Source organism: Vigna umbellata, chromosome 8 (assembly GCF_029865625.1).
Source record: "Vigna umbellata cultivar VRB3 chromosome 8, Vumbellata_1.0, whole genome shotgun sequence".
In the NCBI taxonomy this organism is placed as follows: domain Eukaryota; kingdom Viridiplantae; phylum Streptophyta; class Magnoliopsida; order Fabales; family Fabaceae; genus Vigna; species Vigna umbellata.
In genome coordinates, this window is record NC_142172.1 from 34,200,628 (window position 1) to 34,227,143 (window position 26,516).

Consider the following 26,516-nt stretch of genomic DNA (forward strand, 5'->3'; position numbering starts at 1 on the left):
ATGATATATAAGGGTATTTTTGTTTACTAAAATTCGATACACATTGCTAAAATGTACCAACTGAAAAACAGGCGTATGCGCGTCAGCAAACCCATATATATATATATATATATATGTTATTTATGAGTATTATAGTATTTAAGTCTGGATATTAATATTATGGTTAATGAATTTTATTAAATGTTTTTATAGAAATAACATTATTAATGTAAAATATTCTTGAGAGAAATACTAATTATTGAATAATTATTTAGAAACTGGTTTTATATTTTTATTTTTTTTTATTTAGACTTACAAAATTTAAGTTGTTTTTAAAAAGATTAATTTTTAAAACTTATGCTTTGTGGTACTTTATATATATATACACATAAAATATTTTAAGTTTTTAAAGATTTTAACAATCAAATATTTACATATACAAATCTTTTGTCATCTTTAATTAGAAACATAACTAACTAGTGTGTGCTCAGTTGAATATATATATATATATATATATATATATATATATATATATATATATATATATATATATATATATATATATAGGGGTTTGCTAACGCGCGTACGTCTGTTTTTCAGTTTGTACATTTTAGCAATGTGTACCGGATTTTAGTAGACAAAAATATCCTTATATATCATGGATTCTAAGTTTTAAGGTTAAGGGTATTTTAATAATTTTCATTCTCAAAACTTAAAAAAAAAAAAAACCCCTCAAACCCTTACTCACCTCTTTCATTCCTCTCAATCCTTTCTCTTTCATCTCTCTCACTCCAACCTTTTCTCTGTCATCCCTACTGTAGTCCCAATTGAAAAAATCAGAAACACTTGTCTTTAAACAATTTGCCTTTGTAAAGAGTTGAGTCATTGACATATTCACCCTCAGGCAAAGGTTCATTCAACATCTCTTCAATTTCACCATCTTCACTAAACTCTCTAATTTCATCATCTGCATATGTTGAATCATCATCTCTAAAAAAATCCTCCAGGCCAATTACCAATTCCTTCGGATGTCATTATGCTTGTGAAAATTAGATAAAATTATATACGAAAAAAAATTATAAAATGAAAACTCATTATAAAATCATTTTTTGTAAGAAATTGTTTAACAACGAATGTTTCTGATTTTTTGCAGGCCAATTACCAATTCCTTTGATGTCATTATGCTTGTGAAAATTAGATAAAATTAGATAAGACAAAAATTATAAAATGAAAACTCATTATAAAATCATTTTTTGTAAGAAATTGTTTAACCGCGAGTATTTCTGATTTTTTTTTCAGGTCAATTACCAATTCCTTGCTTGTGAAAATTGGATAAAATTAGATAAGACAAAAATTATAAAATGAAAACTCATTATAAAATCATTTTTTATAAGAAATTGTTTAACCGCGAGTATTTCTGATTTTTTCCAGGTCAATTACCAATTCCTTGCTTGTGAAAATTGGATAAAATTAGATAAGACAAAATATAAAATGAAAACTCATTATAAAATCATTTTTTGTAAGATTGTTTAACAACAAGTGTTTCTGTCTGATTTTTTGAATTGAGACTGCACTAGGATGACAGATAAAAGGTTGGAGTGAGAGAGATGAAAGAGAAAGGGTTGAGAGATGTGAGTAAGGATTTGGGAATTTTTATTTTCATTTTAGTTTTGAGAATGAAAATTATTAAATACCCTTAACCTTAAAACTTAGAATCCATGATATATAAGGGTATTTTTGTCTACTAAAACCCAGTACACATTGCTAAAATGTACCAACTGAAAAACAGGCGTACGCGCGTTAGCAAACCCCGTGTATATATATATATATATATATATATATATATATATATATATATATATATATATATATATATATATATATATATATATATATATATATATATATATATATATATATATATATATATATCAATCAAAGTGTTCAAATGTCAATTTCTTATAGAATTTGTTTAATATAGTTTAAATATTTCAAAAGACTAGTATTTATTCATGTGTGCATTATAGATAAATAAAAGTGCATCTCTTCGTTATTGAGAATAAATCAACTCACATCTATCTTCCTAACTAGCTCGGGCCTTCTTCACAACTTGTACTTTTAATTTTATTAACCAAATTTTTCAATTTTCATGAACAAACTATTTACAATGAGAAATTTTGACGAAAGATGACAAGTGTTCATATAATTATAACAATTATTTCTAATAAATTTTATTATAATTTCATTCTTTCTATTTGCTAATGGTTTTTTTTATAGTAATAATAACTACATGTTTTATTTTGTATTCGTTATATTTTATTATTATAAAAATGTGATCATATATGTTTTGGTAATACTGTCAAAATGGGTTAAAACTTGCGGATCAACTTAGTCTACTATGGGTCAAGTTAAGTTGGATTTTAAAAAAATTGTAAACTTTGACACCAATCAAAATTGAACCTAACCCACTAAGAATTCGGTGGGTTGAACCCATCGTGAGTCGGGTTGACTTACCAACCCACCTATAAATTTCAAATTATATTAAAAAATGAAAACTCTAAACCTAAACTTTTTTGGTTGTGGATACTATTCAATACTCTAATATTATAAATGGATAAGTGACAATAATGATTTAATGTTAGATAATAATTTGTTTTGTAATTTTGTACTTTTGGATTGTATTTGAAGTTTAACATGATTTTTTATTGTATTGTATTTTTTATTTATTTTGGATTGTATCTAGATTTTAACATCATTTTGGATTGTATTTGGATTGAACTTTATTCAGATTTCAATTAGAAAAAAAATTGTTATTTTTTTTTTGGGATTGAAGAAAAAAATTGTAATTGAATAAGTTAGTGAGTCAATCCATTTAACCACCGACTCGTGATGGACTAGACCGAGTTCAAAAATTTTGGTATCGCTAATGAGTGAGTCGGGTTAAATTGTCTCACTGATTGACCAACTCATGATAAGACAAGTCGAGCCAAGCTAGATGACCTATTTTGACAGTACTACTTTCTGACGTTAGTATTTCCAAACATAGATATAATAATAGAATAAAATTTTAAATATAAAAAATTAGATATAGAATATTAAAATTTGATTAAAAATTATTACAATTTTTAGGGACTGTGTAACATCCCAGATTATATAGAAATATAATGTTGTAGGTTCACATTTTAATATAAGAGAACAGTTAGAGTAGACTTGCAAATAAGTTGTTAAGCTTACAGTCATCCAAAATAAGTCATAGTTTAAAAACTTCCTACTTAACAGAGTATTTCAACTGATAGTACTTAATTAAGAAATTTCTAAACAAACTAAGCGGCAATATCATCTCCCTCCAAAGCCTGCTCCAGAGGCACCACATCCACCTCTGCTCACACCCAAGTGGATGATCATTGCAAAAGAAAAGCATACCCAATCAAAACACAAACACAGAAGCAAGGGTGAGCTAGATATACAGAAATCATGTTATAACAATCACATACAACGTGCAAGTTTAATTCAAAGTCAATGAACCATACAACAACACTTGTTACACTTTACACTTGACTCGTCTGGACTTAGAATGATTGTCGAGTTATGGCGGGTCATGCACTCGTGGTGGCTTCTACTGCTTTGCAAAATCGTTGTCAATGGGTTTTACCCTACCACACTCACGAGGTTAGTCTGTTATCACTCGCCTTGGGTCATACTGGAAGCACCCAAGACTAGGACCTCCCGCTACTCCTCACCACATGGATCAATCCTCTCTACTTGAGAATGAAAGACCATTGGAGAGTCAGGATAACCCCCAATACTGAGCTACCATGCAAATCATTCTAAAACACACCAAGGACACCACCATGAATCCTCTCCTTGAGGAGCATGGAATTACGTCCATCAACCATACTTTGTTACATTCAACCACCAAACATGTCTCATACATTCACATACTTTCAATTGTAATAACATGACCACCATAATACTATGCATTCCAATCATTCCACACACTTAGTTCAACCAAACAAGAGCAAAAGAGAACTCTGGACTCAGAGGATTCGCAGAGCGCGTCCTACTCGCAAGGCGAGACAAGAGGGTCTCGCACAGCGCACCCCTTAAGTCGCTATGCGAATTAACTCGCTAAGGCTACAGGCCTCAGGTCTTCTCGCATAGCGCACCCAGGTCGCTATGCGAGAGCTTAGACAGAGAACACACCCCCAAACCTCTTTGCTTTGCGCCCCTCTCGCCTTTCAAATTAAAATGGCAGTGACTCCAGGCCACCACCAGTCGCACAGCGACTAGATTCGCTATGCGAATCACCAGACCTCAGCACTCTCCAATCATTCGCACAACGCACCAACTCGCACAACGAATGACCCAGACAGTGAGCACTCTCTACAGGGACTCGCTATGTAAGACAGCTCGCATAGGGACTCTGCATCATCTGCAGAACGCAAGTTCTGCATAATTAGGCCCTCTCACACCCCTTTTCCATTTCTAGGCCATTTTGCCAACTTCTAAGACCTCCAATTCGTGATTTAGACCTAATTAAACTTATCTAATTGATTTTAAACGTTCCTACTACAATTCTAAAGTGATTTAGACTCATATTTTTACTCCAAACCCCAAATTCACCAACTTAATGACCTCAAACTCAATTCTACCACTTTACACCTATTTTGACTAAATTTGATGACTCAAACAGCATAACAATTCAGATTTCAACACACATACACATCATACACTAAATTCAAAAGAATATCTAGCTCTCCTTACCTTGGAGTTAAATCGCACAGCTCACTAGAATGCCCTAACGATACCTCACACAGCAAGGACCCGACCAAACACTACTAACCACCACATTGATGGTAGAAAACAGTTCTTAGAGCTATGATTGAGTAGAAAAGGGAAAAGGAAAAAGCACAAGGAACATGCAACCAACAAGAGTGCATGTTCCAGTTCAAGAACAGAGAGGAAGTTGCATGCAAGGACTTACCAGTCTAGAACCCAAAACGAATCGGACAGTTGTGAAGCCCTCTACGTTGCAGATGTTTGAGCGTCACTTAATCGAAAATCCACTGGCCCAGTGAAAAGAGATTGAAGAGAGAAGACAAAGATTGGTAGAGAGAAGACAGAGAAAAGAGGAACTGAGTTTTAGAGAGAGGTTGAGTGTTTATACTAATGGCCAAGATACATTTTAAAATCCCTTTATACTAAAAAAATAAACAAAAATCTGGTCGCATTAGGATAATACACTTAAACACTCTTTTAACCCATTTTCCAGGTTCTCACAGACTGTGTTAATCATATTATAACTTTTTGATTATATTATTTAGTTATTAGTTAATTATTGTACATTAAAATTTTAGAAATTATTATTATTATTATTATTATTATTATTATTATTATTATTATTATTATTATTATTATTTCTACTTACGCTCAATTTTTAAGGTTATGTTTAACTATGTTATTGAGTTAAGTTTAGTTATATTATTTAATTACTAGTTTATTTTTATAGTAATCGTGATTATCATTTATAACTTTTTTTATGATTGTATTTTTCATATATTCTATTATTTCATTGTAAAAAATACATCTTTTAACAGTGATTTCATTCTTTGAGTAAATGGAGCATAAATAATTTTAGTTGATAAAAGAATAAAGTATAAAAATATAAAAAAAATATTCATAACTGTTAAATAATGATTAATTTTTTCCACCAATAATGTGTTTTTCTACTTCATTCTCTGTAAAAGGAATTGCTTATTTTAGAAAAGTAAAACCGTCCCAGAATCAAAGTACAAACTATTATAAAATAACAACATATAACTAAAGAGTACATGATGAAAACGCATTACAAATTTGAAATGTAAATATGTACATCACTGATGAAATGTCATAAGTTTTATAACTTATGGACCAAACAAGAATAACCTCTAGAAAAGACTATAAATCAAGACCATAGATGCTCCCAAATTTCATTTTCACAATGATTGAATTTAAAATTTATTTCATTTTTTCCTAAAATATATAAAGATATGGGTATCAATTAATTGCATTGCTGTTGCGACTCATAATTTGAAATCTAAGCTCAGACACATTAAATAATATTAATAAATTATTATTTTTAGTATAATTTACAAATAAAAAAATGTTTAAGATTGTTTGATTTGTGGAACTTTGAAATAAACCTAGGTTGAGAAATTCATTGATAGAAAAAGAATTAACTAGAAAAATATAAAATATTTATTTTTGCACACTTTGTGCTCATAAAGTCTCTGGATTATCAATATATTTTCTGACAAATAAATTATAAAAAGGCTATCTTTGTTTTAAAATTTCTGTCCACGAAAAAAAATGAAAAAAAAGAAAAAGAAAGTAAAGGGCGGCAAAACATATGTTTGGTGAAGTTGTGTTTTGAAATTGTGATGAAAAGCAAGTGATGTATTGAAATCTGAATGATTGATGGAACACCATACAAACATTATCCGAACAAACCCATTTTATATTAATGTTGAGTAACGATCAACTGAAGGAGAGTAGAACAAATTAAACAGAATAGCAGAGGCCACACATTGACACATGACGAGGTAACGTTGATCAATAGAACAATGACTCAGTGTTGCATAATGAAGATGCAATCGCTTTAAATGTACAGTTTCTTTTAATTTTCATGGTGGTGCGTCTGTCCATGGCTCGTGGAGAGTCTGTCAAAATGAAGAATATTGAGTTCAAACATATCAAATCAGACTCCTCAGTCTCTAAAACATAATTTTATTTCCATTAACATAATTAAATTTAAACTCTAATGATTAAGATGGTATAAATTTGTTAAATTTATTTATATTAATATTATTTTTATTTATTAAACATATTGTGTTATTTATTATTATATATGTTAAATCATTATTAATATTTAATTTTATATTCGAATTGTATATGTTGTGAGAAAAATATGTTAATCTCAACTTTCAAATAATTTTTGTAGAATTAAATCAAGTTTAAAAGCTGTACACAAAATTGGAAAGAAAGATACATTTCAGGACATATGTTTACCATTTGTCACTTTGACATGTGCCGCACAGTTGGTTCATACATAATCTAGCATTGTGACCTCCGACACATTGATTTGCCAAAAGATATATAAATTTTAGTATTCCAAGTTGTTAAACTTCTTAAGTAGTTAAATGTACACGTAGACGGCTAAGTTTTCTCGATTCAATCCAATTTTTCAGTAAAAGTAGTTAAATGTTGAATATTTTGATTTTCTTAATATTATTTACTGTAAGAACTGAACTTTTAAGTGTACCATATAACTTGACGGTCCTAAAGGCTAGAGAAATTGTCTAAAGACAAGATATCAAGAACCGGACAAATAGAACCGGACAAATATAAGTAATATTGAATTATCTTAGTTAAAAATTAGTCTTCTCAACAAAGATCAAGGTAAATACTGATTAAAAGTAATAAGCTGAGATTCAGTCCAAATTAAGGTTTTACTAATCTCAAACCGATCTCAAAAACTATAGATAAAGATCAAAGATAAGAGATAGATGATAATGTATTGTGTATTTAAGACTATTATTCTAACCATCATACACACTATTTACTAGTTTAGACATGGAAAACATTTGACAGATACCTCTTCAAACGATTGGAGTGAAGATAGACGAAACAAAAACACAATAATACAAACGGATTGGAAGAAGAAATCGTAAAAATGTTTAAAATTATTTGACCCTACACCCCGAAACAAACAAGTACTACTAATATTTGTGAATTTGTAGGTATGGTAAGATTTTGGAACTATTATTATTAAGTGGTATTACATAAGGTGATAGATCCTGGAGTGGTGGCTAATACAGTGTTTTGGAAGTAGAAGCCAAGCGCAGCCATGAGTTTTGCTGCCACACCCATTGTTTTTGGGTTCTGATTTTGAATTGTAGAGTCTGTCTTTTAATCTCTATGGTCTGTTCCTGCTAACAGATAAATATGAAGTTCATGTTCGTGACGAAATGAAAAATAAAGTTGAGGAAACATGCGCACATGAGATGCTTTACAAGTCAGCGAATGCGTCCCAGCGCCCAGTATCACCAAAACTTTAGATTTGCACACACTTTCACGTCCCACTCACTCATAAAATTTCTACAATATTAATTATATATATATACTTTTTCATATTGCAGTTTTTTTATTTAAAATAAAAAAAGTAAGCAGAAGTAAGAATTCTGACATCCTAAAACGTGGACCTGAAACGATGTCTGCGTTCGTTATTTGTCCTGTTGTGTACGTGATATACGTACGTTTAGTTTTCTGTAATCCAAAAGAAGTGGCTGGTTTGAGTTTTGATGAAGATGTACTTAACCGTGGCACTAATTGGGTCCCAATAGAGCTTAGGTTGGCAACAACTAGTGGCCAACAATGACACTTATATATCTTAACTCACCCAGCTAAGGTTGTCTTTAATATCATGGAACATAAACACGTAAGACTTCCCATGAACTTTTCTTTGGCCTACTGCCACCCTATAGCTGCATTATACTTATTCTTCTAATAATTCCTTCTATTATTTATTTATTGCAATGATAAGGATGAGGACTTTCTTTTTTAAATTGCTTGTATTTTTCTTCCAATGAGTTGGATGCAGAAAGCTTCTTTCTAAATTTTCCAAGGATTAGGGACTGTATATTGTCACTGAAATGTAACCTGCTTACGTTGGTTGGTGTATAATGCACTAGTTTTTCGAATTAGGTTTCTAAAGATAGGTTTAGTTACATTTCACACCATATCAAACCAACATTTTATTCATTAGTACTATAGCATTAAATGAACGTTTGTTACTTCATCTACACACTATTTGTTATTAATGAAGAAATACTTCAGCTACCAAAAATATATATCAATTTTCTCCTGATGTAATAATTCTCACTTATGATTTAATAAGTATTAAGAAACTTCAAACAATATATATATTAAGAATCGTTACTGGCTTTTCTTGTTAATATTCATCAAACTTTAGCCTTGATTTTAGTTATTCCGTGCACGAAAATATATATCTTTTAAATTGATTTGTACAGCTTTTTTTCTTAATGATTTCTTATTTCTCACGTACCAAACATACTTAGAAAGACTAACACGTGATCAACATTATTTAAATTAATACTCAAAAGGACTGATCAATAAGACCTTCTTAAAGATAAGTTTGTCCGTAAAATCAACTGTGATAATAATTTGATTTATTTAAATAATCTTTTAGATTTTTTTTACATATCTTTTTGGATTTCAGAACAACAAGTGGTGGCTAATACAGTGTTTTGGAAGTAGAAGCCAAGCGCAGCCATGAGTTTTGCTGCCACACCCATTGTTTTTGGGTTCTGATTTTGAATTGTAGAGTCTGTCTTTTAATCTCTATGGTCTGTTCCTGCTAACAGATAAATATGAAGTTCATGTTCGTGACGAAATGAAAAATAAAGTTGAGGAAACATGCGCACATGAGATGCTTTACAAGTCAGCGAATGCGTCCCAGCGCCCAGTATCACCAAAACTTTAGATTTGCACACACTTTCACGTCCCACTCACTCATAAAATTTCTACAATATTAATTATATATATATACTTTTTCATATTGCAGTTTTTTTATTTAAAATAAAAAAAGTAAGCAGAAGTAAGAATTCTGACATCCTAAAACGTGGACCTGAAACGATGTCTGCGTTCGTTATTTGTCCTGTTGTGTACGTGATATACGTACGTTTAGTTTTCTGTAATCCAAAAGAAGTGGCTGGTTTGAGTTTTGATGAAGATGTACTTAACCGTGGCACTAATTGGGTCCCAATAGAGCTTAGGTTGGCAACAACTAGTGGCCAACAATGACACTTATATATCTTAACTCACCCAGCTAAGGTTGTCTTTAATATCATGGAACATAAACACGTAAGACTTCCCATGAACTTTTCTTTGGCCTACTGCCACCCTATAGCTGCATTATACTTATTCTTCTAATAATTCCTTCTATTATTTATTTATTGCAATGATAAGGATGAGGACTTTCTTTTTTAAATTGCTTGTATTTTTCTTCCAATGAGTTGGATGCAGAAAGCTTCTTTCTAAATTTTCCAAGGATTAGGGACTGTATATTGTCACTGAAATGTAACCTGCTTACGTTGGTTGGTGTATAATGCACTAGTTTTTCGAATTAGGTTTCTAAAGATAGGTTTAGTTACATTTCACACCATATCAAACCAACATTTTATTCATTAGTACTATAGCATTAAATGAACGTTTGTTACTTCATCTACACACTATTTGTTATTAATGAAGAAATACTTCAGCTACCAAAAATATATATCAATTTTCTCCTGATGTAATAATTCTCACTTATGATTTAATAAGTATTAAGAAACTTCAAACAATATATATATTAAGAATCGTTACTGGCTTTTCTTGTTAATATTCATCAAACTTTAGCCTTGATTTTAGTTATTCCGTGCACGAAAATATATATCTTTTAAATTGATTTGTACAGCTTTTTTTCTTAATGATTTCTTATTTCTCACGTACCAAACATACTTAGAAAGACTAACACGTGATCAACATTATTTAAATTAATACTCAAAAGGACTGATCAATAAGACCTTTCTTAAAGATAAGTTTGTCCGTAAAATCAACTGTGATAATAATTTGATTTATTTAAATAATCTTTTAGATTTTTTTTTACATATCTTTTTGGATTTCAGAACAACAATATTTTTCATATTAAAAGCGCTTACGAGAGCCATGCACATATGAAATATTGTTCACATTTTCTGTCATGATTTTATTTTTAAAAAACATTTTGAATAGTAAAAGGAAAAAATATATATTTAAACTGACTTTGACTCTTAAATTACGTGAATATGATACAAATATATATAAATTTATTTAAAATATTTAAAAAATCTAAAAGATGATAAGAAGAAAATATAGTGCAACCGAAGGAGAAGCAAATAGAACAGAAAGAAGGCCAAACAATGCCACAAGTGGTGGTGGAGGTGTCGATCTCAAAAGATTCTCCCAAACATATATTGTATAGTTAAAGAATAATAGTAATCAAGGTTCAAAATATACAGTAAAGTTGAAAAAACTTGGTAAATTTGTTCATGAAACATTTTATAAACGTGCAACGAATAACAAGGGGGGATTTAGACTTACTATAAGGGAATAAATTTTAAAATAATGACACTGAATCAATATTGCTTACAGCATCTCATGGGTAGTGACATTTTATTCAAAATAGGTTAAATTTAAAGTTAAAGGTGCGAATTTGCATACTTCATATATAACTTTTTTAAACATTATAGTATGACCTTTCAATAAGTGCAGGTCTGTCTTATAAAAAAAAATATTTATATTTAAAGGATTCACACCATTAAATTCATGCTATAAACACTTTTAATCTGATAGGTTTTTCTTGTAAGATTTATTGGACATGATATACGTTTTTTTTTTCTTGAATTTAAGAGATAGAGCATATTGGATGCCTTTTCATTGTAACTTATTTTAATTTAAAATTCAATGTTCCATTTCCAGATACTAAGAAATGGAACCCAAACGTTCACACATGGATGAGCATCTGATCCTTATTGAATTTGTCCCTTAAACAAATACTATGTATGCATGTATCTGTGTTTTGTTATGTCGTTTTTTGTCAACATGTATATTATTCCTTTTTTGGTGACGTCCATCAATAGCCGTTCTTCCTGCACCCCATAATTACTAACCTCACCTTCACAATACTAGAGGTGTCATTTGAGCACCTGGCCCATGGGTTGACCCTAACCCCTTCTAAAATCAAGCCCCAATTTTCTAGTCCCCTTAATAGGGGGCTTTTTAAAAGCCCCAACCCCTAAAGCCCCACATAAAGTGGGCTGGGGTAGGGTTAGGATGGGGCTAGCCCCCAAACTAAATTAGTTCACTTTTAATGTTTTTTTAGTTATTTCTTTTATTTACTTTACAAGTTCAATAATTTTCAAAATTTACATGATATTTAATATCTTTTTAATTAAATATAAATGTATAAATATTGATTTTATAAAAACTTATTTAAAATAATTTTTTAATTATAAGTATATTTTAAATATATAATTTTATTATTTTGGAAAGTTAAAAAAGAAAATTTTTATTATTATTTTTAATTAAAAGAAAATAAAAAAAATTCACCACACCGCTATTAAATTATGGGTGTGACAATACTATGAAAAGACTTCAACACCATTCACCATTGCATTACACCACACCGCTATTACCATCGTTTCCACCACCTCCTCACTTTTTGAAAAAAAAAAAATAGAGAGAGCACTACATAAAAAAGAAGAGAGAAAATGCAAAAAAAAAAACTCATTCCGATTTTCTTTTTTTTCGAAATATATATCTTATGTTTTGGAAAGTTTTTTCTATAATATTTATTACTGAACACATTTTATACATTCCAAAAATTTTCTTCCATAAATATGTTTTGGAAATTTTTGTTCCGGAAATATTGTTTCAGAATTTCTTTAAAGCTTGTTCTGGAAAGCTTCTGGAATTTGTAATCTGCAAGTCACTTTTCCGAATGATAAAATGGTCATTTCAAAAGTTTGAGGGGTTCGTGAATAAATTGAGGGATGCTGGAAGTAAAAGCCTCAATCGATTAACATTTGGGTCTCAAGCCTCAGGCTGAACAGTGATCCGTTTGGGTCTCTAAAAGAAGGCCTTTTTTCATGGTTTCTTAAAGCACTTCTATGAAAATATTGAAAAAGTTTAAATTATTTAAATTTTGGGATTATTAATCCAAAACCATAACCAGGATTACATAATTTAGAATTCAAAAAATACTTCTGAAGATGTAATTTGAAAATATATTCTAAATAATACAATTTAAAGCATATTTTTTAATATGAGAATTAATTTTATGTTTTTAGATTATAAAATTCAAAATATAGTTTTAGATTATTAATGTAGTTTTACACTATGCATTATATAATTTAAAATATATTTAAAAATTTTGGATCGCTTAATATAAATTAGAGTGATTCAAAATATTTTCGGTTTATTCATAATTTTAGATTTTTTCAATAAAGATATAGGAAAAAGTTATGTAGGTATTGAAGGAGTCCTTAAAAAAATTGTCTTACTCAATAGCTTTGGTTTACAATTCATGACATATATGGATATAGATTAATATCAAACAAAGGTGATAAAATAACAAAACTAACCATATATATATAAATATAATAACATTAGCTAGTCATTCTGACTCATAATCCATCATCAATCTTAATTAGTCGTTCTAACTTATAACACATGGTTAATCTCAGCTCCCTTTAAAATTAAATTCCATTTTATTGACCTTAGAGAAATTTTGATAGCCTGTAGGCTAAAAAGCCATTAATAGAATGAATTTATCTCTTTTTTCTAATTAGTGAAGTTTTTTTTTTAATTTGCGGAGATTTTTACCTTTCGCAAATCAATTTATAGGAGTTTTTCAAACCTCAACAGTTAAAGTTGCCGCAACCGATTTGTAGAGGTTTTTCGTGACCCTTGATATCAGATTTATATTGTGAAGATTTGTTTTGTGGAGGGTTTTAGCCTCTTATATTAATGACTTATTTTGTGAAGGTTTGAAACCTCTTTTATTCTCAAATATTTCAATGCAAATATTACTTTAATTATTTCACTTTTTTTATATTAATACCCTATTTAATTTGACAATTATAATGTAGAAGTTTTAACCTACCTCTTTTGTATTATTTATTTTATCACCATTTTAGGTGTTTATATTTTTGTCAACAATATGTACTTGTAACAAGATTCAAGTAATGTAATGGAGATAAAATACATGACAAATTTCTTTTACCAAAGTGTTCAAATATATAGCATCAAAACATTCTATTATCAATGTCATCATAATAACATAAAAATAAGTTCGACTGAAATGTAATTACAACTTCATCCATAATCACTATAAATCCATAATAGACTAAATATAATTATATCTTAAAAAAACATCACAAACCTCCTAAATGTTGCTAGCATGAGATGATCCTTTTGTACCTAATGGAGACTCGAACTCATTTGCATCAACAACTTCCTGAAATGATAAAATAAAAATATAAAAATAAAATAATAAATTACATAAATGTAATTTAAGAGTTAATGGATGCCCTCGTACACCTTCACACTTGCCTAACTTTGCTAATATAAAAAAAAAAACACAAAACACAAAACATCATAATTTCATTCTAACTACACGTGATAGAAACACACATAAAATGAACTAAAACCAGATTTTAATGTCCCTACATTAGAGTATATCAAACATAATGCTTCAACTTGTTTAATAACTTACTTGTGGTTGACGATCAAAGAAGGCAGTCAATTCATCGAGAATATTTCCTTCCTTCATTATCATGTATGCTTTTAATGCACCCAAGGTCGTTTGAACTTGGGATTCTAAATTGGTATACTTCTGTTGCCACAATGAGAATATGTTGATGATGTGACAGTGACATATAAAGCTAGACTTAAATTCGAAAGTCGAAGTCTTGTATTTCTAAATGAGTTAGTAGAAGCTGCTCCCAATCCCATGCACGACATTCTCCTAGAATGCTATGGGCCTAAAACTCTACCAACAACATCACTAAGAGAAACATTTGATTCACCAATGCACTCTAATTTTTTCTTATAGGCATGTAATGGTTTCTAGTTAAAACTTTAAACATTGAAGAAAAATGTTTGAAAATATCATATTATAGTACAACTAACCATTATATCCTTTGTCGCATCATTTACAAATGATTCATCCTTTCTTTTATGAGTTTCAATGTATACCTTTTCACGACTGGGCAGATATCCAGTTTCCACAAACTAAATAAAAAGAGAAGTTAAAATAAATAGTAAACTTTAAAAAATAAAAGTTGTAAGGTTTATTAATATGACTACCATCATGCCTTCTTCTTTAGATAGGTTTAGAACCACCAATATGAGAAATTACTTGTAATTTTCTCTATTTTTTTTATACATCTCCTATGAAAAAAAATAAATGTAAGTTCATATACTAAGCAAAAATATCATTTACACATTCAATTCACACCATTTAAATTATGAAACTTGTACTAATGTTTCGAATTTCAGACTATAAGTAACAAAAATGAAACTATTATAAAATCTCATATTACTTGTAGTTGCTTTGTATATATTTTATTACTATAGTTATTTTATTTTGAGAATAATAGTATTAATACTTTATATAACGTGTTTATTTGCTTTGGATTTATAATTTTATAATGTTTTATATTAATTAATTTTCAATTTTAAAATATTTTTTTATATAAGGACAAAAATATATTTAGTTATTATTTAAATTTAAAAAAAATAAAATTAAGTATTATAAATATTTAATATTCTATTATAATTTTTTAATATATATATATATATCTTTTATATTCAACTCTTTAATTTCTCAATAATAATTTGAAATAATATTTCATTTTTCTCTCTACACAAATGCATAAACAACATGAACTATACATGTTTTTGTACATCTAAGATACTTGAACTCAAATATGCTCGAGCTAAGTATATTTGACCAAAATAAGATCATATTGACCTTGACCATTCATACGGGTAAAATATGCTTAAGTTAAGAGGAAGACTAAAGTATATTAATCAAAGTTAATCAAGATAATTAGGTTCCTTAGATCATATTCATGTAGGTAAAAACTATAAATAACACAATATGAGATAAATTAATTATGTTCATTCATTACTACATTTAATATTACCTGACACATTTAAATAGAATGTCAGAGTGTTTTTTACATACACTTTCTCCATTTGACTTAAAGAGAAAGAGTACTTAAATATCTCGATCTAAAAGAAGAAGTGATTACTTGAAATGAGTGTGAAGAATTTAAAACTGTCTTTGTGAAGGAAAGTTGGTTTTGTAGTAACACAACAAAATATTTTCATGCTTCAATCAAAATTGGTTAAGTAAAAAAATCCATGTAATCTATCATCTTATCTTTAAGTAAAACTTTATGTTTATGCTGAAAAGTTATTTAAATTGCACGAGGTTATGTGGTAAAAATTCTTATAAAGGTTAAGGTTCAGAACAAAGTTACAAAATGTTATGGTTAAGTGATTATCTGTATTCTCTGTATCTTGAACAAAAGTTAGAAGAATGTTAAAAGAAAACAACATTTATGACTATTGGTTTCTTTAATTGTTTTTTTAAACATAAACGTGTTCCTTCGACATTAAATATAATATTGATTAAAGCAATTATTGTTAAAATTGAAATAGTTACTCGTAAAATATTGTTTGAATATAAAATTTAAAATAAATTGCAATTATAAAATGTACTAGAGTAATTTAATTAGTGAAAAATTAAAATTTTATCCAAAAAAATCAAGAGTTAAAAAAATAGACTATTTTTCTTCTTCTTTCATATGTATGTCTCTTCTCTTTCATAATATTTTTTTTGGGTAGGTTTTAATGAGTTTATCATCAACTTAGGCTTAAATAATGTGTTTTCGATTCATATTCTCAACTAAAATATTATCAATCAGGTATTGATTAGGATCTTGTCGGTTCCGTTGGGAGATATCATTTATTCAATTGTTGCTGATTCACCTACTTTTATAGATTGTTAAAAAAGTACTTAATGGGTAAAGTGACGAAGGATATTGTTATTAGCCTAGAGCTACCATAATACGTGTACTTTAAAAAAAAAATTATGGATTAATATTACAGTACCTTATTTGGATTTTATTTATTACCATCCATTATTAAGATTTGTGTGTGTCAATATTATTTAAAAATAAAAAGAACAACTAACAACAGTCTAAAAGTTGTTTATAAAATAACCTTGTCAAACTAATTTCGACCAATTTTAGCTAAAACAACTATAATTAATATGGATTAAATAATCTTCGTCAATATCAATTCATCTAAAACTCGAAATCAATTGATCTAAAACTCAAGTTGAAGTCAGCAAAAAATCTTAATAATTATGATAAAACAAAACGTGTTCATCAACTTGGACAGAAAATATCAGAAACTTCTATCTTTCAATAATTTAATATTAAAATAAAATCTTATATTTAATAGTGATTGAAAAAAATTGTCTACATAAAAAAATCAACGAGTTTTAATTATTTTATTCAACACGTAATATTTTAAAACAAATAAATTTGAATCAAAATTAATAGAAATTTAACCTGATCTGATTTATTTAAACCTGTGGATGTAGTTTTTAATACTTTGTTTTCCCTATCTCATAGAACCACATTCCCAGGTAAAGTTGCTTTCTATATTCCAACAAAAATAATCTCTCTCTCTAAAGTATGTTACTTTTATTTTTAATATCAAATTAGATTTTCTTTTAAATCATATTTAAAATATATATCTATTTGGTTACTAACTTACTTGATTAAATCTCACTCAATCAACTACAGATTTTCAAATTTATATTAATCATATTTTTAATGTTAGTAAAATATATAATGATATTCCACTTAAAGAAAATATATTAATAAAATTACTTTTTAATTTAATTAATAATATTTTTTTCATAAAAAAACACGCATTAGTATGTGTGATTTCATAGGTTTATTATTAAAACAATAATAAATTAATTTATTATTCAAAGTTGATGTCTAGTAACATTTCTTAATTAATAACAGGATAGTATGAAGTATTTTTTATTTTATAACTATTAAAAGGTTAATATAATATTTCTTTTTATTTTTATAGCTAACTCTAAAATATGGCATAACTATCAAATTCTAATAAGTTAAGATATGGTGAATAACTTAATAAATTCTTTTTTTCTTTCTCTGACCAATGTTTCTATTTAACGATCAAATAGTATGAAGTATTTTTTACTTTTTAAAACCATTAAAAGATTAATATAATATTTCTTTTCATATTTATATTCTATGTTATAAGATATAAGTGTCAAATTCTAATAAATTAATATATATAATTAATGATTTAAGAAACATTTTTATTCTTTCATTCTCAATGCTACTTTGTCTAAGATTATTATTTATATAAATCTAACTCATTGTCAAGAGTTGATGAATTTTTCTTGATTAATCATTAAACTCACAAGAATTTAATCATACCAAATAACCATTCAATTAACATCACGAAACATTAGATATCCCATTAAAGTATAATAAATTATTTGTTAATTTCCATGATAATCTTATTTAAAAAAACTATATATTTCTTCAAAGAAATTTCTCATGGACAATTCAAAGATAATTTTAACCATTATAAAATCCGCCTTTAAATTAGTTCAATAATCTATATATATTATTTATATGTGTAATTTAAAAAAAAATGAGATTGTTTAATCTTTATCTTATAAAAACCACATGTATTGATTTATTCATGATGTTTTATCCTCACTATTCTTTGGATAAAAAATATTTTAAAGTAAAACTATATAAGATTTATTTCTTATTATTACAGTTTTTATTATAATATAAAATCTTTAATTTTAATAAAAAAAATCATATAAATTTAATAAATATAACAATGAAACAAATAATAATAAACACAATTTTATTATTAATAACAAATTTGAAATGGAACATACTTGAATCTAACAATATCATTGTCTATTGTCGAGACAACATGATACTTCTTTTATTTTCAAAAACCTCTTGTGTTTTTTCCTAAATAAAAAATATATTATCAATAAAATATATCTTTCGATGATATTTATTAAAGTAAATTGTAATAAATATAGGTAATTACCTCAATTATGTACATTTAGTAATTACATTAATTACTTTAAGAACATTAATAAAAAAAAATTCAGAACGCTTAATAATTATATCGCATTTAATAAACAATATCATATATACTTAATTACATAAATTTAATAATTATATATTAAATAATTACATTAATTACTTTAGAAAAAGGGGGAAAAATGTAAGAGATAAATATAGAATAAGGTCTCTGAAATTGAAGCTGATGTATGGAGAGTAGGCAAGGATTGCATATATATATATTTATCGATGAATACTCTGTTAAATTATTTTCGTAAGTAAATTTTATACTGAAATATTTTTATAAATAATGGTCTATTCTTATAATCTATTAACGATCACATCAATAACGAAAATTTGTTTACTTAAATATATTACGTAACGAAAGTTGGATGTGAAGTGGGAAAAAAAAAGAAGGGGGAAGAAGAACATAGAACGTGAATGGTGGAGAAGGAAGAGGTTATGAGTAGATAAAAAATGTTAAGGCTACCAATAACTGACACGTAAGACATGTCTGAAGCGAAAATAAGAGGGAAAAGATAAATTAAAAAAAAGAAAAATAAAGTGAAGTTTGAGAAAGAGTCAAAAAGCGAGAGTGTGTCGAGAGGGTCCGTTATCTATCGCTAATGGAAAGTGGCAATGGCACTTCCATTTTCCAAATTCCAGTAGAATAGGCAAAGGCAACAACACATTCATTCAATTGCAATTATTATTATTATTATTATTATTATCGCCATTATTAATTATTTATATTAATACTAGTTCATGCATCTTGTAATTTGCGTGTGATCACCATTCACAATCTTCAATCCTCTCTGCTACAAGACAAATTTTCCATTCCGGCATCTTCTTCAGCCTACGTGCACAGATTCCGCCAATTCGTTTAACGCATAAAGAACAACACAACCTCGTTCCATCCTTTGCGACAAAGTCGGTTGTTGTCTTTGTGTTGACGCTTATGGCTATGGCGTCTCTGATTCAGTGTTCGGCTACTTCCTTTTCCGCAACTCGAGGAGGAGACTCTGCTGCCTTCTTTTCCCCCTTCACTGCCCGTTTCTCAAAGACCCACAAGTGTCGGGTTAGATGCTCCTTAGATGATAATGTTTCCGACATGAGCGTTAACGGTCTGTATTTCCCCCTTCTTTTTATGAAATCCAAATTCAATTTTCGATGCTACACTTATCTCAGCACTTTATTTTTTATCTAATAATTTTCATTTTGGGGAGTGTTGGAGGAAAGGGAAATTGAAGGCTGGGATGTGTCGCAAAGTTTGGATAATTTTTGTTAAACTGTAATTTTTACTATGCAGCACCAAAAGGGTTGTTTCCGCCTGAACCTGAGCATTATCGAGGACCCAAGCTGAAAGTGGCTATTGTTGGAGCTGGGCTTGCAGGCATGTCAACTGCAGTGGAGCTCTTGGATCAAGGCCACGAGGTTTATTTCCTTCTCCTCCTGTTTCTCTGTTAACAGTAATATTTTCGTATTGGATGATGTGGTATATTATGTCTTTAAAGTTACTTCTGAAGCAAAAGGGAACTATTCCTTCATCGTTGTCTGTTTGTTTGATTTTGTAATTCAGGTGTTGAGTGCATTGGGTTATTGCAGCTGATGTATTTTCTTTTTTTATATGTTTTCTTCAAAATTCTATCACCCAGGTGGATATATATGAGTCGAGGCCTTTTATTGGTGGCAAAGTTGGCTCCTTTGTTGACAAACGTGGGAATCACATTGAAATGGGATTGCATGTTTTCTTTGGTTGCTACAACAATCTTTTCCGATTGTTGAAGAAGGTAAGCTATTATCACTTGCAGTCATATACTCTTCTTCATCTCTAAAACCTGGATTCTTCCTCCCTCTTTTTTCGCCGTGAAACATGTACTGTTCACTTTATTTTTTGTGTAGATTTTCGTGGTATCCTTTTGTTTGTAACTTCTTCAATGCTTGGATAAATAGGTGGGTGCAAATAACAATCTACTTGTAAAAGATCACACTCACACTTTTGTTAACAAAGGAGGTCAAATTGGAGGTATGTTTTGTGCTACAATATCTTGCTTCATTTTTGTTCATTATTTTGTCTCTCCACAAATTCCACCAGAGTGTTGCAAGTTCATAACTTTCAGTTTTTGTGCACAGAACTAGATTTTCGCTTCCCAGTTGGAGCACCAATACATGGGATAAGGGCATTTTTGACCACAAATCAGCTTAATGTAATCACATTGTATATTCTATTATCATGTTTGTTTAAATTACATGACTTGGTCGTCACTCATCGGTATTATACATAACTAGAAAATAATATATTTGAATCCACAAAAATGTATAGTTGTTCATTTGATTTTCCTCAGTGGGACTACCATTGTACCTAACTTTACATATTTTTTATGAGCAGACCTATGATAAAGCTAGAAATGCCGTGGCTCTTGCACTGAGTCCAGTTGTCAAAGCTCTTGTTGATCCAGATGGTGCACTCAGGGACATAAGGAATTTGGATAGTGTAAGAGGATTCATTAGTTTTTGGTCTATTTCCAACTAATGCTTGCTGGTTATCTGTGCCCCTAGTTTCTGTGTGTTCATAAACATGCACACACATACAATAGGAGTAATTGTGAAGGTTCTGGATATACCAAAAAAGTAAAAATTTCAATACTCACTTCCCTGGAATCTAAGTTTACTGTTTCTCTATGTATTGTTTGTGTTTGTCTATCATCTTTCTCAATGTCTAGACTTGTCCTTTTAACCAATTTGTGCTTTTGTTACAGATTAGTTTTTCAGATTGGTTTTTATCCAAAGGTGGCACACGCATGAGTATTCAAAAAATGTGGGATCCAGTTGCCTATGCCCTTGGGTTTATTGACTGCGATAATATCAGTGCCCGCTGCATGCTTACCATATTTGCATTGTTTGCCACAAAGACTGAGGCTTCCCTTTTGCGAATGTTGAAGGGTTCACCAGATGTTTATTTGAGTGGTCCCATCAGGAAGTACATCACGGATAGAGGGGGCAGGTATGGTTCTAGATACTAGAATATTTCCACCATGACTATCCAAATTTCTCCCTATTTATATCCTCGTATGCTGCTGGAACAGGTTCCATCTTAGGTGGGGATGCAGAGAACTACTTTATGACAAAACGGATGATGGGAGTATTTATGTTACAGGACTTTCCATGTCAAAGGTGATATCTGCTTTCTTGTTGAAATCTTTACATGCTTGGTTAGAATACAAGTGACATTCTCAAAATCTTTATAGTTAATACTTTGTTAATTTTTATTTTCACAGGCTACTGCCAAGAAAATTGTGAAAGCTGATGCTTATGTTGCTGGTTAGTAGATTACTTTTCCTTGGTTTTCGTATTTATTCCTTATTTTGCCAACAATCTTCAATTTACTGTCATTTAAACGATGCTAGCTTGTGATGTCCCCGGAATTAAGAGACTAATTCCATCGGAGTGGAGGGAACAGCAGTTTTTCAATAACATCTATGAGCTAGTTGGAGTTCCTGTAGTGACAGTGCAACTCAGATACAATGGTTGGGTCACAGAGTTGCAAGATCTAGAAAAGTCAAGGTAATGCTCTCATTTTAATTTTAGGGTCCACATAGAAACTATAGTGTGAGGTACTTTTGTTTGACGATAAAGATTGATATATTTTAATTTTGACCATTACTGTTCAACTTCTTCATGCACCCTTACAATCTGGAGGGCAGGCAACTGAAGAAAGCTGTTGGTTTGGATAATCTTCTCTACACACCCGATGCAGATTTTTCTTGCTTTGCAGACCTGGCGCTTTCATCTCCAGAAGATTATTACATTGAGGGACAAGGATCATTGCTCCAGTAAGTGTTTGTAGTTTCACAGTTCTAAAATTTTTCTCACTCATGAGTTCATTAACGATCGGGAATATAATTTTAAGAAAGATTTTAAGTGCTTTGCTTGAATATTCTGCAGTCAGCATAATCATAATTATTATATATATGGAACATTAAAAACGACATATATGTGCAAGAATATTGAAAACTTGAACTATATTTTAAGATTTTAATGTTCCCATTGCTTCATAAGTTGCTTTTGGTTCCGTAGCTATAAATACATCATCAGATTTTATTTTTAATCTAAAGAAAGAGTGCTATTGCGTCACTATACAACTTGCAATGCTAAGCCAGGTTAGCACTACAGCCTGTACCAATCATATACAACATTCTTAATACAATTAAAAGAAAAAAGATATGCAAAAGTAGGGGGGGGGGGGGGACCAAGCCAAAACCCACTAATGAAGCCTAATGAGTAAATTTCTCATGGTTTTTTAAATTCTGATCATCATCATGCATATAGTATTTGATTTAGTGTTGATCTTCTAAGTATATAACGCTAATACCTTTGTCAGATGTGTTCTGACGCCAGGAGATCCATACATGCCCTTACCAAATGACGAAATCATTGCAAGGGTAGCAAAACAGGTTGGTTAAAAAGAAATTATACTTCTCTTATTCTGGTTTTTGATATTTTCACTGTTGCTTTATTAGTGACATGAAAAGTGTGCATCAAAAGTGAGAAGCTTATGATGGGGTGTGTTACTATGTGTTGATTTATTTTGATAACTAAGCATTCAACTTCATATGATATTGTTAAAGATGTGGTTTGATTACAGTCAACATTCAATTACATAACTTATAATTACGAATAATCCTTTTAGTATGGTATCAAAGTGGTCTCATACTCGGTGACCTGTTACACTAATCGGCTGTTAGACCTTGACTTTTTCCCTGGAAGCACTCACCCTAAATTTCTCTATTGGGTAAACAATACCATTGCAACATTTTTGCTCTTCAGTAGCCACTGCACCCTCTGAGTATTTTCTTACTCTCTGGCAGCTGCTCCACCCTTTGGCACTTCTGCTCCCCAAAAGTAGCCGCATTCTCCAAGCATTTTGTTCTTCGGCAGCCACTGCACCCCAAAGCAAATTTTCTCTTTAGCAGCCGCTGCACTCTCAGAGCATTTTTTGCTCTTGGGCAGCCATTGTACCCTTCGAACATTTTTACTCTCTAAGAAACTTTGCTGTCTAGCAACCGTTGTAGCCTACTGCATTTTCTCTCTCCAGCAACCAGCGCACTCTGTTAGCATTTTTTTTCTCTCTCCAGTAACCGCTGTGCTCTTTAATCATCTATTTTTGCTCTCCATTAACTGCAACAGCGTTCGAGCATTTTTCTCTCTAGCAGCTGTCACGCTGATCTCTGACAGGACCCTGTGATCTGAGCTACCCTTCTTTGATGACTACATGCTACTACCTAACTCTTGGTCAGCCACTGTCATGTATTGCCAGTTCCTCATCACGTCATCTTTACACACCTGTACCAAACTGATGACCGAAACTTTGTCTATACTGACTTTGTCAACTACAACAACTATTGATTGACATGATGATCAAGTCTCTTTTGAGTTCTAGCATTGATGTCAGACTAAACACAATTACAAGCAATCCTTTGAATACATCATAATATGTTACTGGTTGAATTTGTACTAGTTCATTTGATGCATATTTGTTCATGCTGCTAATTTGATGCATGTTTGGAATGTTCTGCAATCATCAACATGGCATTTTATATTATTTCTATCATAAGCCACGTCACATGTTTAATTTTGTAGTCTATTTTAGATGTTTTTAAGTCAATGGTAGATATTCAGTTCTCTGTCATCACATTGATTTGAAAATTTCTACCAGGTTTTGGCACTGTTTCCATCATCTCAAGGTTTGGAAGTGACTTGGTCTTCAGTTGTTAAAATTGGCCAATCTCTGTACCGTGAGGGACCTGGCAAAGATCCATTTAGACCAGATCAAAAGACACCAGTGAAGAATTTCTTTCTTGCTGGCTCTTATACAAAACAGGTACACTTTCTTGACTGGCATAGTTTGTTTTTCTACACATGGCACATATAACCCTTAAAATTTCATGTTATCAAGATGCTTTTTGCGTTTTCATGTCCCTCTACAGCAACTAGTTACCTACAAATACTTATATAGGTCCCCCGGGCTTGTGGTATAACCTATGAAAAAAAAATTAGAAAGTGAAGTAGCTTTTATGACACTGTCAATAAATTTCTGCTGCTATATTTGTTTGAATGGGATTACCTGTGATGGTTCCACGATCTACCGAGAACTATGTATTTTCTTCTTTCAGTATCCGGATTCAGGATTGAAAAATATTCTTGGTGTCTTTTGGCACTCTAATGAATTTATCGGCATTCTTGTTTAATTAACAGTTTGATAAACAAAAAGAAAGGATGTTTTAGATAAAAACCATTTTAATAGAAGTGACAATGGACACATGGAAAGTGGTAAAGGCAATAGACATTTCCTACTTTCTCTTGTATAGAATTCTGGTTGTATACAGGATGGAGCACTACAAATATTCCTTATATACAAAATACTTTTATCTGATAAAAAAGGCTTTCACTCCTAACTTAGTAAGTTGGTCTGTGTAAAATTGTACGAGGATACAACAATAAATATTTATACACTCTGTACATACTTCTTCAATAGAGATCAGTATATGCTTTTACTATGGACTCCCACACCACATCTATGAGATATAACTCGGTCAAATTTACCGAACTAATTTAACCTTTCCTTTCAAATTTGCCTTCAAGTTTTTTTATCCATCAACTGTATTTTACTTTGATCCCATGTCAAATTTTAGTGAGCTCTTATTGGTGTGTTTGTCCTGCAATTGCAGTATGTTTATTCCAGTTTCACCGCAGTAGTGACATGTGACTTGCATTTATACTACTCACTTTTATTATTTATTTACTTGCCTAGCTGCGAATTTTTCTTTTTTGTTCAGGACTACATAGACAGCATGGAAGGTGCAACTTTGTCTGGCAGACAAGCTTCAGCCTATATCTGTGATGCAGGGGAAGGATTAGTGGCATTGCGGAAGGAGATTGATGCTGAGTTCAAAGACGACCTAAAGTTTACAAATACTAAAGATGAATTGAGCCTAGTATGAGAAATTTCCTTGCGGGGTAGTCAAAGTCGACGTGATGCAAGTTTGTTCTTTTCGCATGCAACATTTTAGAATGTATATTCAATCGAAAAGTATTTACAGAAATAATTGTTTCAAAGTGTAGCTCATAGTCTATCAATTGCGTTGCATGCACTCATTTTTAAATGAATAATAGCTATACGAATGATATTATAGCCACCAGTTAGTTGCTTTCTAAAAATCGATTAACTGTTTTGATAAGCCAATTCATTTTCCGTATTGATTAAATACTAGATCTTAAGTAGAAGTTTTCAAGACTAACTAAGCAAACCATACACTTACACAAGACCACCCAGTTACATTGTTTTGGTGGGCCTTAGAACTCAATGAAAACAATTCTTCTTCCTCGATTCCCATTATTTCTTCTTGCACTTCTATAAAGAGTGGAAAAAGTTCAACTGTCCAGGTAAAACATAGTGCAATGTGGAAATCAATGCACTATAATTATGAACAGTACGAATAAAATGGAAAACTTATAATATTGAGTTAACTCACTTCAACATCTAAAATCCTTTACCTCTTTGTCAATTCAGTGACCAAAGTAAGATATCACAAGTTAGAACACCAATGGAGATTGATTGAATAAAAAAACAGAAAAAACTAAATGTGGATTTCTTTTAGGAAGTGGGAGGAAAATAGGGGTGTAGGGAGAAATTTCCCAAGTAAATTGGGACAATTATAGTATTGGGTCACTTGATCTTTACGGGCC

The 26,516-nt window shown here is 30.2% G+C and overlaps 1 protein-coding gene across 1 annotated transcript; it reads left to right on the top strand.

Annotated features, from left to right (window-relative positions):
- Positions 1-19,342: 19,342 nt before the first annotated feature.
- On the top strand, positions 19,343-25,966 carry ZDS (zeta-carotene desaturase). The gene is made up of 14 exons (XM_047301671.2): positions 19,343-19,894; positions 20,080-20,204; positions 20,426-20,560; positions 20,724-20,796; positions 20,904-20,977; positions 21,160-21,264; positions 21,530-21,774; positions 21,857-21,944; positions 22,049-22,091; positions 22,178-22,334; positions 22,475-22,603; positions 23,152-23,224; positions 24,487-24,651; positions 25,607-25,966. The coding sequence occupies exons 1-14, from the start codon at positions 19,729-19,731 to the stop codon at positions 25,769-25,771; spliced, it is 1,743 nt and encodes a 580-aa protein (XP_047157627.1). The 5' UTR covers positions 19,343-19,728; the 3' UTR covers positions 25,772-25,966.
- The last annotated feature ends 550 nt before the right edge of the window (positions 25,967-26,516 follow it).